General features: G+C 49.6%; 2 protein-coding genes across 4 annotated transcripts in view; one reads left to right on the top strand and one right to left on the bottom strand.

The window, feature by feature from the left end:
- The window catches only part of DDX17 (DEAD-box helicase 17), a 22,422-nt gene extending 18,053 nt beyond the window's left edge, over positions 1 to 4,369 (top strand). For 2 of the 3 annotated variants that reach the window (XM_040637537.1, XM_040637536.1), the window contains exons 12-13: positions 128 to 370; positions 1,355 to 4,369. In XM_040637537.1, the coding sequence (XP_040493471.1) occupies positions 128 to 370; positions 1,355 to 1,860 (749 nt within the window). In that variant the 3' untranslated portion in view covers positions 1,861 to 4,369. The remainder of the gene's footprint in view (positions 1 to 127; positions 371 to 1,354) is intronic. The other variant, XM_040637538.1, reaches the window with a different exon arrangement.
- On the bottom strand, positions 4,367 to 15,690 carry KDELR3 (KDEL endoplasmic reticulum protein retention receptor 3). Its single transcript, XM_040637540.1, is given in 5 exon segments — positions 4,367 to 5,337; positions 6,218 to 6,470; positions 7,096 to 7,272; positions 11,014 to 11,114; positions 15,465 to 15,690. Coding segments are annotated over 5 exon segments (663 nt in total). The 5' UTR covers positions 15,556 to 15,690; the 3' UTR covers positions 4,367 to 5,296.

Genomic DNA, 15,690 nt, shown 5'->3' with positions numbered 1-15,690 from the left:
ACTAACTTAATCTTCTTTCCTCTTGCTGTCATCTGCATTCGTGCTTCCCACCTGTTGTTGGCATGTCCTTTACCTTCTCTTTCCCTGCCACATCAACCTACACACTGACTCATCGTTGGTTTTGAAGATGTGGAAGATGTCAAGTTTGTGATCAACTATGACTATCCAAACAGTTCAGAGGATTACGTGCACCGTATTGGCCGAACAGCCCGTAGCACCAACAAGGGCACCGCCTACACGTTCTTCACCCCAGGGAATCTAAAGCAGGCCAGAGAGCTGATCAAAGTGCTGGAAGAGGCTAATCAGGCTATCAATCCAAAGCTGATGCAGTTGGTGGACCACAGAGGAGGCGGCGGAGGAGGGGGTAAGGGTAAGTCCTGGAGTTCTCCAGGTACTGCCAAAGGTATCTTTTTGTGCTCATTGTGTCTTTGTTTTCTTTTTTTTCCCCCCCAAGTCCTGTGAAGGCTTTTGGGTATGTTGCTTAGTAACAGAGGACAGTGATGAGTAGTTTTTCATAATCTCTTCTAAGTAAGATCACGTGAAGGGGGAGGGGGGCTGCCATGATTGTCCTCCTTGTGCAGCCCAGTATTTCCATAGACAGTAATATAAAACTGACTTGTGTTTTGAAGCACATGGTGCATGTTCAGAATTAAGCTGAATTCTTCAAAAGCCTTAGTGTATGTTAGGTTTTTGGTTTTTCAGGTGAAGAGTAATTTTATACCATTTTATGATTAATAGAGACAGGCGTAGTTAATGAATCTGAAAATTGGATAGTTGTAAAATATACTAGGATCGGAGCTTCTTGACTGCCAGTTTGGTATTACTTTGTCCCAGACTTTGTGCGTGCTGAATCTGTTAAAATTATCTGAGCAGTTTCTTAAATAATAAGGTTTTTGTTTTTTAAGTGGGTTTGGAATTGAGCCTAGGATTCCAAAGTTTGTGAGGTAATTCCGATGCAGTTAGCTCCACAAAGCAACATTTGAGAACCACTGTGTGCCAGGTAGGGTGCTCCGAACCTAGCTGCTTGTGTTTTTTTAACCTGTGGTAAGTCACCTAAACTTCTTTACCATTGTTCCTGCATTTTGAACACTGTGTTTTCTTGGTAAATCCTCAGGGGAAAAAGGACCTAAAACGGTGAGAAGTTGAATGACCTTTAATGTCCACCATTCTTTTGAGTATGTCCTATTAACGAATCAAATTTTGGGTGTAGTTTTTAAAGTAACAGATTTGGAGGCTGGCCTAGCTAGAGATCAAGAAAGAAGTTTGAATACTCTTGTGCCTCGTCGAGTTTTTACATCTGATTGTGTTTGGATTGTATATCTGGCATTAAAAATATCTCATGTCCTCCCCTCAGGAGGTCGTTCTCGATACCGGACCACTTCTTCAGCCAACAATCCCAATCTGATGTATCAGGATGAGTGTGACCGGAGGCTTCGAGGAGTCAAGGATGGTGGCCGGAGAGACTCTGCGAGCTATCGGGATCGTAGTGAAACCGATAGAGCCGGTTATGCTAACGGCAGTGGCTATGGAAGTCCAAATTCTGCTTTTGGAGCACAAGCAGGCCAATACACCTATGGTCAAGGCACCTATGGGGCAGCTGCTTATGGCACCAGTGGCTATACAGCCCAAGAATATGGCGCTGGCACTTACGGGGCCAGTAGCACCACCTCAACTGGGAGAAGTTCACAGAGCTCTAGCCAGCAGTTTAGTGGGATAGGCCGGTCTGGGCAGCAGCCACAGCCACTGATGTCACAACAGTTTGCACAGCCTCCGGGAGCTACCAATATGATAGGTTACATGGGGCAGACTGCCTACCAATACCCTCCTCCTCCTCCTCCCCCTCCTCCTTCACGTAAATGAAACCACTCAAGTGGTAGTGACTTGTGCAGACTTACTACAGTTAAAGGAACGCTGTCTTTCCCTTTTTTTCTCTTCCCCTTTTCTTTCTTTTTCTTTTTTATTTTTTCCCCAACCATTGTGATTTGTCTTTCATGCAGATTAGTTAGAATTCACTGCCAGGTTTCTTCTGTCCGCCAAAATGATCCAGTCTGTAATAATAGATTTTGTAAAAACATATATATATAGCCGACTGGAAGAGATTCCCCCCCCCCAACTTCTTGCATGTTGAGGATACTTGAGCTATTTTTCATCTTAAAAGGTATTAGGCCCTTTTGTGGGAGCCCTTTTTTTGTTGTTGTCCTGAGTTGGGGAGGGGGGAGGGTAGAGGGTTGAATTCTGCAGAAGAAGATGGCATCTGTGCTTTAGGTTGCTCTCATTACTGGGTTAGAAAACCAAGAGGGAATTGCCTGCACATTTTCTGTAATGCTTTTTAATGTTCCTCAGGCCTGATGAGTTTTTAAGACAGTGCTTTGCCATTGTCGTTTTGGCTGATTGCTTGTTAAGTGCATTTGACAGTTTAAAAAAATTCCTAATTGGTTTTGTCTCCCTTATATTCTGCCTTGCCCCTTCCCAATTACTGAAAAATAACCATTTTAGTCCAGTTAGACATTGAATTTTTGAGTTTAAGTGTATCTTTTAAATTAAAAACCCCAAGTGTTTATTGCGATGGTTAGATGTAGCATCTCAGCATCTGGGTGGAAGCTGCCTGTTTTTCTTCCCCACATAACCAGGGACCATCTGTGACAAACATTTTCCAACTAGATAGCTGCTCTGAGCAGAGTGAACATAAACGCTCACTGAAAATTTATTAACCAGTTATAACTTAACCAGTTAAGTATGCACTCACCTGCAGTATAAAAACCACCTTTAATTATAAACAGAATATACTCAGTGGCAAATTTTATTTTTAAATTCAGTATCTGTAGAGCTAGAATAAAAGCACCTCTTTGCTAATACTCAGCCCTTTTGGCCAAATTATCTTGAATAAAGAACCTTTGGGGTCTGTTAAGAAAGCTCTTAATTCTCTTCATACTCTTCTCTGCAGTGCTTTGTAACAGCTTTGGGATGCAAAATTTCTTCAGCATCCTTTTGCACTCAGCTTTTTACAGGTAGGTAGTGCTTAAGTTACAGAGGACTTAAGTCCTCACTTTTCTTCCTCCTGAAGGTAGGTGAGTTTGTCCCCTTCATAGTGATACTGTTTTACTGAGACTTCTGTAGCACATGGGCCTAGAGGGAATGTTCTGCTCTGCGTTCACTGTAACAGGACAGGGAGATCAGACAGCCCCAGAACCCTCTTCCATATCCAGTGTTAGACTATTAATTTTTTGTGCTATTATTGGTATTGTTCATTAACAACGTAGTTAAAGGGGGAAGGCTCCACTGCTTCCTTTGGCTAAGGCCTGAGGGTGCATGCTGGTTTGTAATATCTAAATACTTGAGGGGTTTTTTGTTTTGTTTTTTTTTTTCTTTTTAAAATTCTTCAGGGAGAGAGAAGGGATGGTTTCTGAGGGGTTCTGAAAGTATGGTTGAATGTGCAACATACAGGTAGGTTGTCAGCATCAGCTGAAATGTACGCATGTAAGAACTTTGACATGTCTCCCCCCCCCCCCACTTTCTTCTTCCTAAATTACTTCTTTTTTCCCCTTCTTCTAGAAGTTGAGGCCGAGGGAGGATGGTAGGCACAGGAAACTTGGCAAAACTGCTCTGTGCTTTTAAAACCAAAGTGCCCCCTCACCCCCTGCCAAAAAAGAAAAATAACTTTATGGTGTAAGCACTGACCAGTCCATTATAGATATTTCTACACCAAAATTCTGATTGTTTTTTAAACAGAGGTGCCACCACAAGGGGTGTCCTACTTCTATCTTGCGGGTCTTAAAGCATCCCTTTGTGGGAAAGGTTTCTGGGCAAGCAGGTGGTATTTAGTCTGCTGCTTGCTTCCCTTCTTCCGCCAGAGATGTTGTCATAAATCAGAATAACAGCATATTCCAAATCTCGAAAGCTATTGTGGCCTGAGCACAATTGAAATCTAGCAGTTTTTTTCCTATATAGCTTTAGAATAACTCTTCTGCTTCTCTGTCACTCATAATTCAGGTTCTGCCTTTGCTTCAGAACATGAGCAGGAGAGTCCTCATGTGATGGTAGTTGTTGCAGTCATGGTTGAAACTCATTAGGGAAAGGATTTCAGTACTAAGCTACGGGGCTGCTTCTCCCCAATTCCTCCCTAACAATTCATTGTGTGGACTTCTCTCATCTAAAAGGTTGGTGGCTTTCGCTTGGGATCAGTGCTCTATTCATGTTCTTGCTGGTCTCTGAACACATTCCTGTTGCGTTAAGACTTGAAAGATTGTAGATGTGTGATGTTCAGGCACAGGATGCTAAGAGCTATGTTACTATTCTTAGTTTGTAAATTGTCCTTTTGATACCATCTTGTTTTCTTTTGTAGGTATAAATAAAACACTGTTGACAATAAGGTGTGAACTTTTTATTGCTTGAAAATTCTGACTCTAGTCCGGTAGTGTTCTTTGTTTTTATTTGCTTCAAGACCAAGGTTGGGGGGGGTTGTTGGATTGAGTAATCACTTTAGCACCTAAAAATGTGTAAGGAAAGTGGGACTGATCGGTCTTAATGGAAAAATTTGAGTCACAAAGCAACAAGGCCAGGCACCAAGTAGGTGAAGACTTGGGCATTTGTTTCTTCGTTGGTAAATGGTTGTCATGGTCGTCGTACCCGCCTAGGTTACTGGGGTTAAAGTACTGTGTGCAGCTGCTGTGAACTACAGCAAGACCCAAGTCTGTTTTAAAGGTGAGGCAGGAACAACCAGTTAAGTATGCACTCACCTGCAGTATAAAAACCTAGCCAAAGCTGATAAACTTGGCTTTTTGCTTGTGGCTTGAAGGCAGAAGTGAAGTAACACACCTGTAAGACTAGATCACCTCTCTATCAATCACTCCCTAAACGTGGTCTATCTGGAAAGTGAAAATCACATCGCATGCGTCTAGTACTTGAAGTCTGCTCTTTAGGGACATTTGCCTTACGCACAGACACCTTTCCGGATGGGATTGACTTGTTCCTTAGCATGAGGCTCACACTAGGACTTGGGGGAGCAATAGTTTGACCCATACATGGGTTAAGCACCTAAGATTTCTTGATACCCAGTTGATGTGAGGCACCATGCTTGTATAATTGGCCTAGGTTTTCTATTGCTGCTATAATTTAAGGGACAGATTGGTGAGAACGTCTTCTAGGTAGAATGATCAGTGCTTTGCTGAAATTCACACTAAGCATTTTTCTCATTTTCATTTTAACATTTGGCCCGAGCTCTGTAGAAGTCCAGGAGAACATTTCAAATAGTTTGTTCAGTGTCCTTGTTAAGGTGTTAGAACCATCTCTGGGGCCCTCAAATTGGCATTGGAAGACTTAACTTCTTTCCTTTAAGGACTAGAAGAAAATGGGAGATGAAATGAGAATTGATTGCAATGATGAAAAGACTCCCTTATTAACTGCAGTGTCCCTGATCCCTAGTTCATAATAGCCGTTTGGCTGTTCAAGCCAAGGGGGAAACTTCATCCCAGGTTAACTACAGACTCAGTAATGCACCCCCACCCCTGCCTCCAGTCTTGGTTACTGATCCCACTTTCCCTTAGGCCATAAACTCAATAGTTGGCCTCCATTTCTTTTTCACCTGTGTCCAGTGCCTCTCCACTGGACAGCTGTCCACACATGGGTGACCTCTTGAACTGCCACTGCCCCATCCCTAGTCTCCCCACTTCTCCACTGGACATCTGTCCACACACGGGTGACCTCTTGAACTGCAACTGCCCCATCCCTAGTCTCCCCACTTGGCTGCCTTTTACTCTCCACAGCAGCTGCTGGGCTGGTTCTGTAACTTTCCACTTGGCACTTTGCACTTGGCAGTGCAAACCTGTAACCCCCGATCTTGCTTGACCTCTGAGCTCTCCAGCTTTACAGGTTGTGATCACACTAGCCTTTATCACACCGACCTGGTTCCAATCTCGGGGCTCCTCCATAAGCTATTCTGTGGAATGTTTCTCCTATATTTTCCTAACCAAGTATTACGTCAGATGTCCTCCCATAGTTGTCTTCTCTCTACAGTGTTGCCCAGTACATAGAGTAGCTAACTGGTCTGTGTTTTTTCATGGTACTTGTTTCCTGAAAAGACTTGTTCATCTTCGTCACTGAAATAAAAGCACCACGAGGGGCAGAGACTTGGATCTATACTTTCACCTCCAGATCCCCTCCTACCAAATGGGAACTCCCTGTGCCAGTGCCAGCAGCCCTGCTCTGTTCCGGCACCTACCTTTGGTCACGTACAAGTAGAAGAAGTCACAGTAGAAGATGGTTTGTACTACCCCAGACACCACTGCAATCTGGTCGTAGAAGTTCTCCGTCTGGTACCGCCTGATCCAGTTAGCCAGGTAGAGGGCCCGGTAGAGCCCCAGAAAGAACAGGTAGTGAGTAGTAATGGTCTCAGCCTCTCCCGTTTTACTGATCATGAAGAGCTGGGGCAGGATGGCCACTGATTCCAGGTAGATAGAGAAAGTCCACAGGATCTGAGCCAAAGAGAAGTGGCCAGAGGAGGTGGATCAAGACCATGAAGGGGGCCATTTCTTTAAAAAAAAATGTAATTACTAAAATAGTATGTTTACTGGAATAATCTAGTGAAGCAAAAAAGTTTCTGAAATAATCATGTACCATTCCACCCCTGTCTCTGTAAATATAAAATTTTTAAAAGATTGAAGCAAACTGCTTTTTTTTAATATCACATGAATATTTCTTTAGAAGGTAATTTTTAATTGTTGTAGGACTTTGTTGTCTAAACTCATCTTAATTGAAGCCTCGGGACTTGCTGGTAGGTATGTTTTCAGCCCCCCAGGTTCTTGGCCGCAGCCCAGACCTACGGAGTTGAAATCTCAGCCCGGACTGCGCTCTAGCAGCGTCTGTTGGACAGAAGGTCTCAGCAGCCGTAAGTGGTGCTGTGATGCCTCCTTTGTTAACATAATGACTATTTGGATGTGCCCGTTTTCAAATTACCAATTTTTAAACTTGTAACAATATATGAGTAATAGTCACGGCTGTACCAAAAAGCAAGTCCAGATACTACAAAGGATCCAGAGGGAAGGATGTTAGGGAACGTGTTTACCTTTCAGAATTAATACCCTGGGTCCCTTCCCTTACCTCCAGGGGAGTAAAACTGTAGTTCTCAAGAAAGGAGAGGCCAATGACGGGGACCAGAAGAAACTCCAAGCGGAATGTGTCATTCTCACTGTCAAATGTTTTCCGAAATTTCCCATAGATCATGTACACTGTGACATAGGCACAGAGAGACACATGGGAATCAAGTCATTTTCCAACCTATTTGCTGGGCTTCCAAGTCCCGGAGTTGGGACCTGACAAACAGAGGGCTAGTGCGCTGCCCCAAGGGGGACAAAGTGAAGTGTGCGTGCAATTTCTTTGAGTCATTGGCCTAGATTCTGAAGCTAATGACCCTTTTGTTAAGTAACTCCATGCTTCTAATGGGGACTGATGGCACTAACCATGAAGACTCAAAGGTGCCCAGGCCTTTTCTTACTACAAAGTGTCAGGGAGAAGACCAGGGTTGGTCTCTGGGGATTTAGCAGTGGCTGGAATTCCAGGGCTCTTAACTCAAATCCCTGGACCTGCCTCAGTGACTTGTGAGCATTCTTTTACCAGGAACTGACATCCTTGAATCAGCTGATGCTTGCTCTTAGAAAAGCTCCTCTCCAGCATGTGATGGTTTTATGGTTTGGCCTCTAACCTGCTAGGCCAGAGGTTCTTAAATTTGTGTGTGCATCAGAATCACATAAATGGATGCCTTTTTCCCTCCCGCCCCCAGTTATGGATTTAGTAGGTCTAAGTAGGCCTGAAGATCTGCATTTCTAGCAAGTTCCTATGTGATGCTGATGCTGCTGGTCCAGGAACTCACTGGCCTAGAGAACTCCTATTTGTACTTCAAAACTCAGATTAGTTTCTCACCAGAATGAGGCAAATAAATATACTTTGTGTCACCATAGCCCCATGGGAACACATTCACTGCCACCCACGATCACATGTTCTATAAATGTCTGTGTACCAGTCTCTTTCCCCTATGGGAGGTGATTTCTGTAAGAGGGTCCCGACTTCCTGTCCACCTCCGAATCCCCAGCCCCTAACTCAGGGCCCAGCACAAAACATGCTGGAATGAATGAATGAACCAATGAAGTGGTGATCACTTCCTCACTTCACAAATGGAGAAAATGAGTTCCTACAACTCATTCGGCCATGCTGAGGGCTGGGTCTCCAGCCCCTCCCAGGGCCGTCCAAGTCAGACTCTTGGGCAGAGGAAAGAACTAAGCAAGGAGGTGGTTGCTATTTCTGTGTTGACTTTAAGTAAAGACTGTGATTTTAGAACCTCAGACCGAAGTTCACACAGTTAACACCCCACAGATGACAACACCGTCCATTCCAACAAGATGCCTGGAATCCCAAAGGCACATCTCTGATATGGAGGGGAGAGAGAACTTGCCTTGGTTAAGTATCTGCTGGGTGTGAGGCACTTTACATATATTCTCTCATACAGTCTTCACAGTAGTCCTGCAACATACGTACAACTCCCCTCACACAGCCTTTCTTCCTTAAAAACGGAACTATTAGATGATACGCCCAACTAAAAACTACATTTCCCAGCCTCCTCTGCAGATAAGGATGGTCAGTAATGTGCAGGTGAAAGTCACTGGGTACGGTTTGGAGAAAGCTCTTTACACAGGGCTTGCCCAGCTGGCAGACACCCTATTGCTTTCTCCCCTTCTTCCTCCTCCCTGCCCAGAATGTGATGTGATGGTAAGGAGTTCTAGCATCCATTTTGTGACCCTGAGGCAACCTTGAAGGTAGATGTCACATCTGGACTCTGTATAATTTGCAGGGCCTCTTAAAGAATTAAATTTCAAGATGGCAACAGCAAAGCATTAAACCTGTGTGGGGCTCTCTTGAGCAACGGCATGGGTCACACATCCGTGAGTCCTGGTCACACTAAAGATGACGGAGCAGAAAGTTAAAAGGAGCTGCCATCCCAGCCCTGCACTGCCCACCGCCAGACTCCACGTTACGAGTGAGGTAAAAATAAGCCTTTATCTTATTAAAATAACTCTTTTTAAAAAATATTTTTTATTTTAAAGAGGGAGCACGAGCAGGAGGGGCAGGGACGGAGAATCAAGCAGACTCCACCTGAGCATAGAGCCCGACGTGGGGCTCGATCTCACACCCCCGAGATCATGACCAGAGCTGGAACCAAGAGTTGGACACTGAACCGACTGCCCCACCCAGGCGCCCCTGAAACGATGTTTATTTTAAGTCTCTGTTACCAGCACCCAAGCAGTAACATTCCAGTTCACGGACTCTGAAACCTGTGCTCCTTTCGCTAACCTAGGCCACCTTGAAGAGTGAGGATGGCTGAGGGGCACTGGCTGGCTCCGTCAATGGAGCATGGGACTCTTGATCCTGGGGTCGTGAGTTCAAGCCGCAGGTTGGGTGCAGAGCTTTAAAAATAAAAAAAGAGCTAGGATGGCTGATTAAAAAGCTCAGAACATGGCTCACCCCAACATCACCTCTAACGGTTATGGCCCAGAGTGTAAGACATCGGTGCGGAACCAAGAGATGCTCAGTTTCTCCTAAAAAACGGGGCCAGGCTTCAGAGCAACAGCTTCCTTCCACAAAATGAAGTCCAGCCTGGGGACCCGCGCCGTCTGCCCTCCCGCCTCCACGGGCCGGCGCCTGCTGAGCTCCCCCCTGTCCTTTGAACACACCCAGCTTGCTCCTGGCTTCGTGGTCTCTGCACCGGCTCCTCCTCCTGCTTGGAATGCGCTTCCTCTGATCGTCCCACGGCTGGTTCCTTGTGTCTCACACCTTGGCATGTATGTCACCCCTTCAGAGAGGCCCTTCCTGGTCATACTCCCTAAACAGCTTCCTATTCATTCTCTTAACACATCACCCAGTTTTTAAAACCTTTTTTTTTATGGGGCGTCTGGGTGGCTTCATTGGTTAAGCAGCTGACTTTTGATTCCAGTTCAGGTCCTGATCTCAGGGTCAGGAGTTCAAACCCAAGGCTACAAGCTGGGCATGAACCCTACTTAAAATAAATAAATAAATGAATAAATAAATAAATAAGAAGGAAAGAAAAAAGAAAAGAAAGAAAAAAAAAGAAAGGAAGGAAGGAAGAAAAAAAAGAAAGAAAAAGAAAGAAAGAAAGAAAGAGAGAAAGAAAGAAAGAAAGAAAGACTACTTAAACAAGCAAAAAAACCTTTTTTTAAATTAAAGGAAACGTCACCCTATTTTAATTTTTTGCATAGGTTCATCCCTAACCAAGGTTTTCTTGCTCGTTTTATTATTTGTCTCCCCACTTAGAGTGCAGGTTCCATGTGAACAGCAGCCTCCTACGTCTTCTTCCAGCACTCGGCTCATAGTAGGTGCTCAGTAAACAGCTGTCAAATGGATGTCAGATGAATCATCTCTCTGAAAGCTCAGGGTTCATGTTTGATTTTTTTGCTTATTTTTGCACCATTATAATAGCTAACCCGTACTGACTGTTTAATATATGACGGCTATTGGGGCGCCCGCGTGGCTCCGTTGGTTAAACGTCTAACTCTTGGTTTTGGCTCAGTCGTGATCTCAGAGTCGTGCGACTGAGACTGAGCCCGAGCCCTGCTTTGGGCTCCGAGCTTAGCAGGGAGTCTGCTTCAGATTCTCTCCCTCTGTCCCTCCCTCCCCGCCACCCCCACACGTTCTCTCTCTCTCAAAATAAATAAATCTTTAAAAATATATACAAGATGGCTACTGTGTATTTGCCTGCATTACCTCATTTAATTCTCACCGCAGGCCCTCTGAGGCGAGTACTAGTATTATCCTATCTTGCAGATGAGCGGAGAGAGGTACACAGGGAGGCCAGAGGCCCCGCCCGAGCCCAGGTCCCACAGCGGCTAACGACACAGCCGGGATTCGCATCCAGGCCCGCCGGCCTCCACAGCCGGAGTTCCCAAGCGCACCATCTCAGTTTGTGGGGCTCAGCACGCCCCGCCCCCTTGGCCACCACCCCGCCCTCACCTTCATGACCGTGTTGTAGACGGAGATGAAGTTGGTGAACAGGTCCAGGTACCTGGTGGTGAAGACGAGAGCGAAAAGGATCTGGCTCTTCCCAGAGATGCCTGTGGCCAAAGGAGGACGGGAGACGATGAGAACACAGGCTCCTAGGCCCACCGACACTCAAGAAGCCCAGAGCCCGAGCTGAAAAGGCCTGCAGGGTGTCCAGTCCCACTCACTGACAACACCCTGTCCCCGCACGGTCCCTCTCTGAGGGTCAGGAAACAGGCCTTCCCGCTGGGGGAGCACAAACACCGAGTTCCCAGCGCCCCGGCATGGGCCTGCCCGGGTTCGGAGCCCGGCTCTGGGGAGGCTGTGGGGTGCGGTGGAAGCTTCTCTTCGTGCCACCCCCAGGGTTCCACTGACGGTCCCCAAAGCTCTGTCTTCGGGAGAGCAACTCACGGACTTTACAGGGTGTCAGTTCACCAGGGAGACCAGAGCTCGTGGAGGAAAAAGCAGGACCAGAGGAGCATTCTGTTTTCTTTTCCCAATTTTAAAAATTAAAAATGCCTTTTTTTTTTAGTTATAAAAGTTATAACTATTTTACCCTTCATAAAACAAAAAACAGAATACAGAGGTATAACTTAAAAAAGCAGGAGTCACCTGAATCCCAGACTCAGTGTGCGTCCTCCCAGATCTTCGCTGGCTCACGTATGACACACACGTGCACACATTAAGTTCACAAAACTGGGGTCATGCTTTTCATGCTATCTCCTCACCTGCTTTGGTCTCTCTTTTTTAACTTTTTATTTTGAATTAATTTTAGATTGGCAGAAGAATTGTAAAGATAGTACAGAGCAGTACACCCTTCACTAGCTGCCCCCAACGTTGACATGTGCTTCATGACAGGACATTTACCAAAACTAAGACATTTGCATTGACACAGCACTGCTGACCAAACTCGGGGCTTTATTCACTTCTCCCGTTTTCCCACCGACACCCCTTTTGTGTCCCACAAGCCAATCCAAGAATCCTCTCTCAGCTGTCATGCTCCTGAATGTCCCTCTGGCCACTTCTGCTACATCCTGGAGGTGGGTCCGGGCCAAGGCGAGCCCAGCCCTACTTCCCGCTCCTCCTGCTGGACGGACAAGCCCACGCCAGTCCGGACACCTCAGCAAACCACTCCCATCAATGATGCCCGCGTTTCTGATCCAAAGGTCGACTCTGTCCTCACTCACCCCACCTCCCCAGAGCCAGCTGACGACAGTGTCTGTTCAGAACCACATCCTTCCTCTGGCTTCTGCGACCATCCACACTGCTGGCTAGCTGCCCCTGGCTGCTCCTGTTCTCACCTCATGGCTGGAGGGCTATCCCGGCTTCTTCCTTGTCCCTGTGCCATCTCATCCCACACGCCAGGGGTGCCCCAGCTCTAGACTCCCCTCTGAGTTCTGACCAAACTCACCATCTCCCCTCAAGCCCCTCCTCCTGTCTCCCTCCTTTGCGAATGCCACCACTGTCCCCTCCATGCTCAAACCAGGAAACCAAGAGCCATCCTTGCGTCCCTCCCCGGTGTTCCTCCCCCTCCATCTTCCCCAGCTCCACTACCCCCACTTCCATGCCCCTTGCCTGCCCAGCGCCCTACCTCAGGGGGTCTCACTGGTCTCCCCAAGTCCGTCCTTGCTGCCAAACCCCTCTATTCCCACTTACCAACCAATGGTGGAACGACTGGGACTTTGGCACCAAGAAGTGACATTACCTGATTAAGGGTCTGGTTCCTTTATTCGCCTAAATGGGGCCTTATCTTTTCCTCTGGTGCTGGACATTTTGGGGAGGGGGACAATTTTAAAGACGGAGGATGAATACTGCTGAAGGCCCTAACATTCTGGAGGGTGCTGGGTCCCCGTGCCGGCCTTCCTACCAGTATGGCAAGCCTGAGCCTCGCACTCATGGTGAAAGGAGCAGCCTCACACAGGTGGGACAGCACGGACGGAAGCTACACAGGACCCAGCGAGAACGTGAGTGCCCCGTGGGGGTCTGGGACTGGGACTTAGAGCGGCGGCGCTGGCTGTGGGTGAGGGAGCCCCCTCCCCCGGCGTGGGAGCCCCCTCCCCCGGCGTGGGGTGTGGAATCCAGGAGCCAACGCTGAGCTGAGGCCAGCTCTGGGCTATGCCTGCTGCCACCCCATCTCACAGAGGCCCCACAGAGAGGTCCTCAGCACCATTTCGGAGGGCCCAGGAGGGGACTCTGGTAGGGGACAATTCGCTACCCACTCCCCCCAACGGCCTTCCCCCACCCCTCCCCTCTCTGCAGCCTCAGCCTGCCAGGTTTCCGGACTTTGCTCACATTTTCCTTAGTGCTTGGGCCCCTGAGCACAAAGGTTTTCACACTCCCTTGAAAGCAGTGAAAAATTTCCACCAGAGCAAGCCACGCACAGAGACCCAAGACACAGAAGAGAACACGAGCTGGTACCTGGCCAGAGTCCCTCATGGGTCCACTGAGCACATAGGGGACCCGCTGCAGCGCTCCCTCCATTTCACAGATGGGGAAACTGAGGTCTGAGGTCACACGGTGAGTCAGTGGCTGAGTGAGAACTAAGCCCCAGTGTCCCACCTCTGTGGGGGGTGGGGAGGATCTCAGGGAGACCTCAGGGAGGGTCTCAGCAGGCTCTGAATCTCAGGGTGGACAGGGCTAGCATCCAGGCACCTCACCTCCTCAGATTCCAACCAGGCCTATGCCAACCCCACTCCGCCACTCCACACACACACAGGATCCACCACCCAGCTGCCCTTTCCCTCTTCCCATAGCACTGAGCACGTCTAACAAACCATATCATTTACTTGGTTGCTCCGACGGTTGCTTGCGGGCAGTGTCCCACTGCTAGAAAGTCGGCTCCCCCAGGCCCGGATGCTCTGCCCCAGTTGTCCAAGTTATGTCCGGGGCCTAGGGCCGGGCGGACAGAATGAGCTGGGGAACAGCGCCCCCTCCTGGTCATGGCTGCTCATCCCGCCCAGGGCCATCCGTGGAAGTACCGGGACAGGTCCCAGCGAGCTAGATTCCTCGCCTCACCAGAGCTGGGAGCGCCTCTAGGGGCTCCTGCCTCACTTCCCCCCGTGGGAATCTGAGGGGCCATGAGAGCCTATCTCTCCAGAGACCAAAAACTGGAATGGCCTGCAGGTCCAGAACACTCCCTCCGCAATGCCTCTCATGCCAGCCCCCGCAAGCCTCCCAGACTGGCAGACTCCCCGCTGCTCTGTCTCCTCTCTTGGTGGGTCCACACAGCTTTCAGAGTGACCTGCTTCAGGTCCCTTCCGGGCCCCCTCCCCTGCTCCCCAAACTTCCATCACTCCCCAGTCCTGACTCCCTAGCCTGAAATACAAGGCCCCTTCACATTTGGACCACTGGCCCCCTGCCACTCATCTCCCTATGGACCCCCCCCCCCAAATCGGGCTGCTCGCTCTCCCTGGGGACATGCCCTGCCCTCTGCGACCTGTGGGCTTTTGTACCCCCAATGCCCTCCACACAGCACACCCTTCCTGGGCGACACCCTGCCCGTCTTCCAGGACCCAGCACAAAGCGGCTCCCTCCACGAAGCCTTCAGGGGTCTGCTCTCTGCCTCCTCGCCCCCACCCAGCCCGCACTCATCTCTGTATCCCCTCACCCCAGTGCCAAGCACAGGATGGGTGCCTCCGGGACACCAGCGGGCAAAGATGGCTGCAGGAGGCTTGAGCAGCCTCTTAACGCCCTGAGTCTGTTTGGCGACCCCCAGTCCCGCCGTAAAACTTCTCCAAACCCCCAGCAGGACATCCAGACTGCTGGGCCAAAGGGGGGGCCTCTCCTGCCATCCCTGGGCTTCTGCTCAGGGGCAGCCCCGTGCTCACCAGGGCCCAGCCTGGTGTCCCTCCTGCCACATCACAGCCGCCTGTGCCACTCGCAGGCAAGGGAGGGAAGAGGGACCAGCCCCAGGGGCTGTGTGGAGGGGGCAGGGGAGAGTGGTGGGGGAAGGAAAGAGAAGGCCCCGGGAACTGGAGGCCATTTCCTGTGTGCATACCTCCCGCGCCCCCCCCCCCACCCCGCCCCACCTCCGGATCCCACTCTGGGCCTAAGGCCTCCAGCTCCTACGGAGCAAAGGGAGCCCCTGGCAGGAGCGAGAGGGGGTCACCTCCTCCTCTTCCCACTAGCGGTGGCTGTGCCAAGGCAGGGGTGGCGCGGGTGAGTGGAGGCACAGCCCACCTCCTCCCTAACCTCCACGGATCCTCCTTCTTTGATATGCTACAACTTCACATCTTCTTTGCAGCTGAGCTGTGCAGAAACAGTTTCAAGCACCGGCGAGCCCAAGTCCTCACCCTGAACGGAAATTCGGGAGCCCCCACCCGGGCCTCGCGGGCAGGCGGCAGCGACCCGCCCGCGCGGACGAGGCGACCCAGGTGGCCCAGCCCCTCCGCCCCCCGTCCCCCGCCGCCCGGGGCGACCCTCACCCGAGCAGCACTTGGACCTCCAGATCTTCCCCAGGAGCAAGATCATGGCTAGGAGGTGGCTCAGGTCGCCGAGGATCCGGAACACGTTCATGGTGCCCCCGGCGGCCCCGCACCGCTCGCCGCCAACTCCCGGGAAACTTTCTGGCGGGCGAGGCGGCTGCCACGTCCCCGGCCCGGCTCTGCGTCCCGCGCGCCGCCGCCCGCGCTCCGAGCGCCGCGCTCCCGG

The sequence above is a fragment of the Ursus maritimus genome, unplaced genomic scaffold (genome assembly GCF_017311325.1).
Source record: "Ursus maritimus isolate PB19 unplaced genomic scaffold, ASM1731132v1 scaffold_21, whole genome shotgun sequence".
Lineage (NCBI taxonomy): Eukaryota > Metazoa > Chordata > Mammalia > Carnivora > Ursidae > Ursus > Ursus maritimus.
This window is presented reverse-complemented; position numbering and strand designations above follow the sequence as displayed.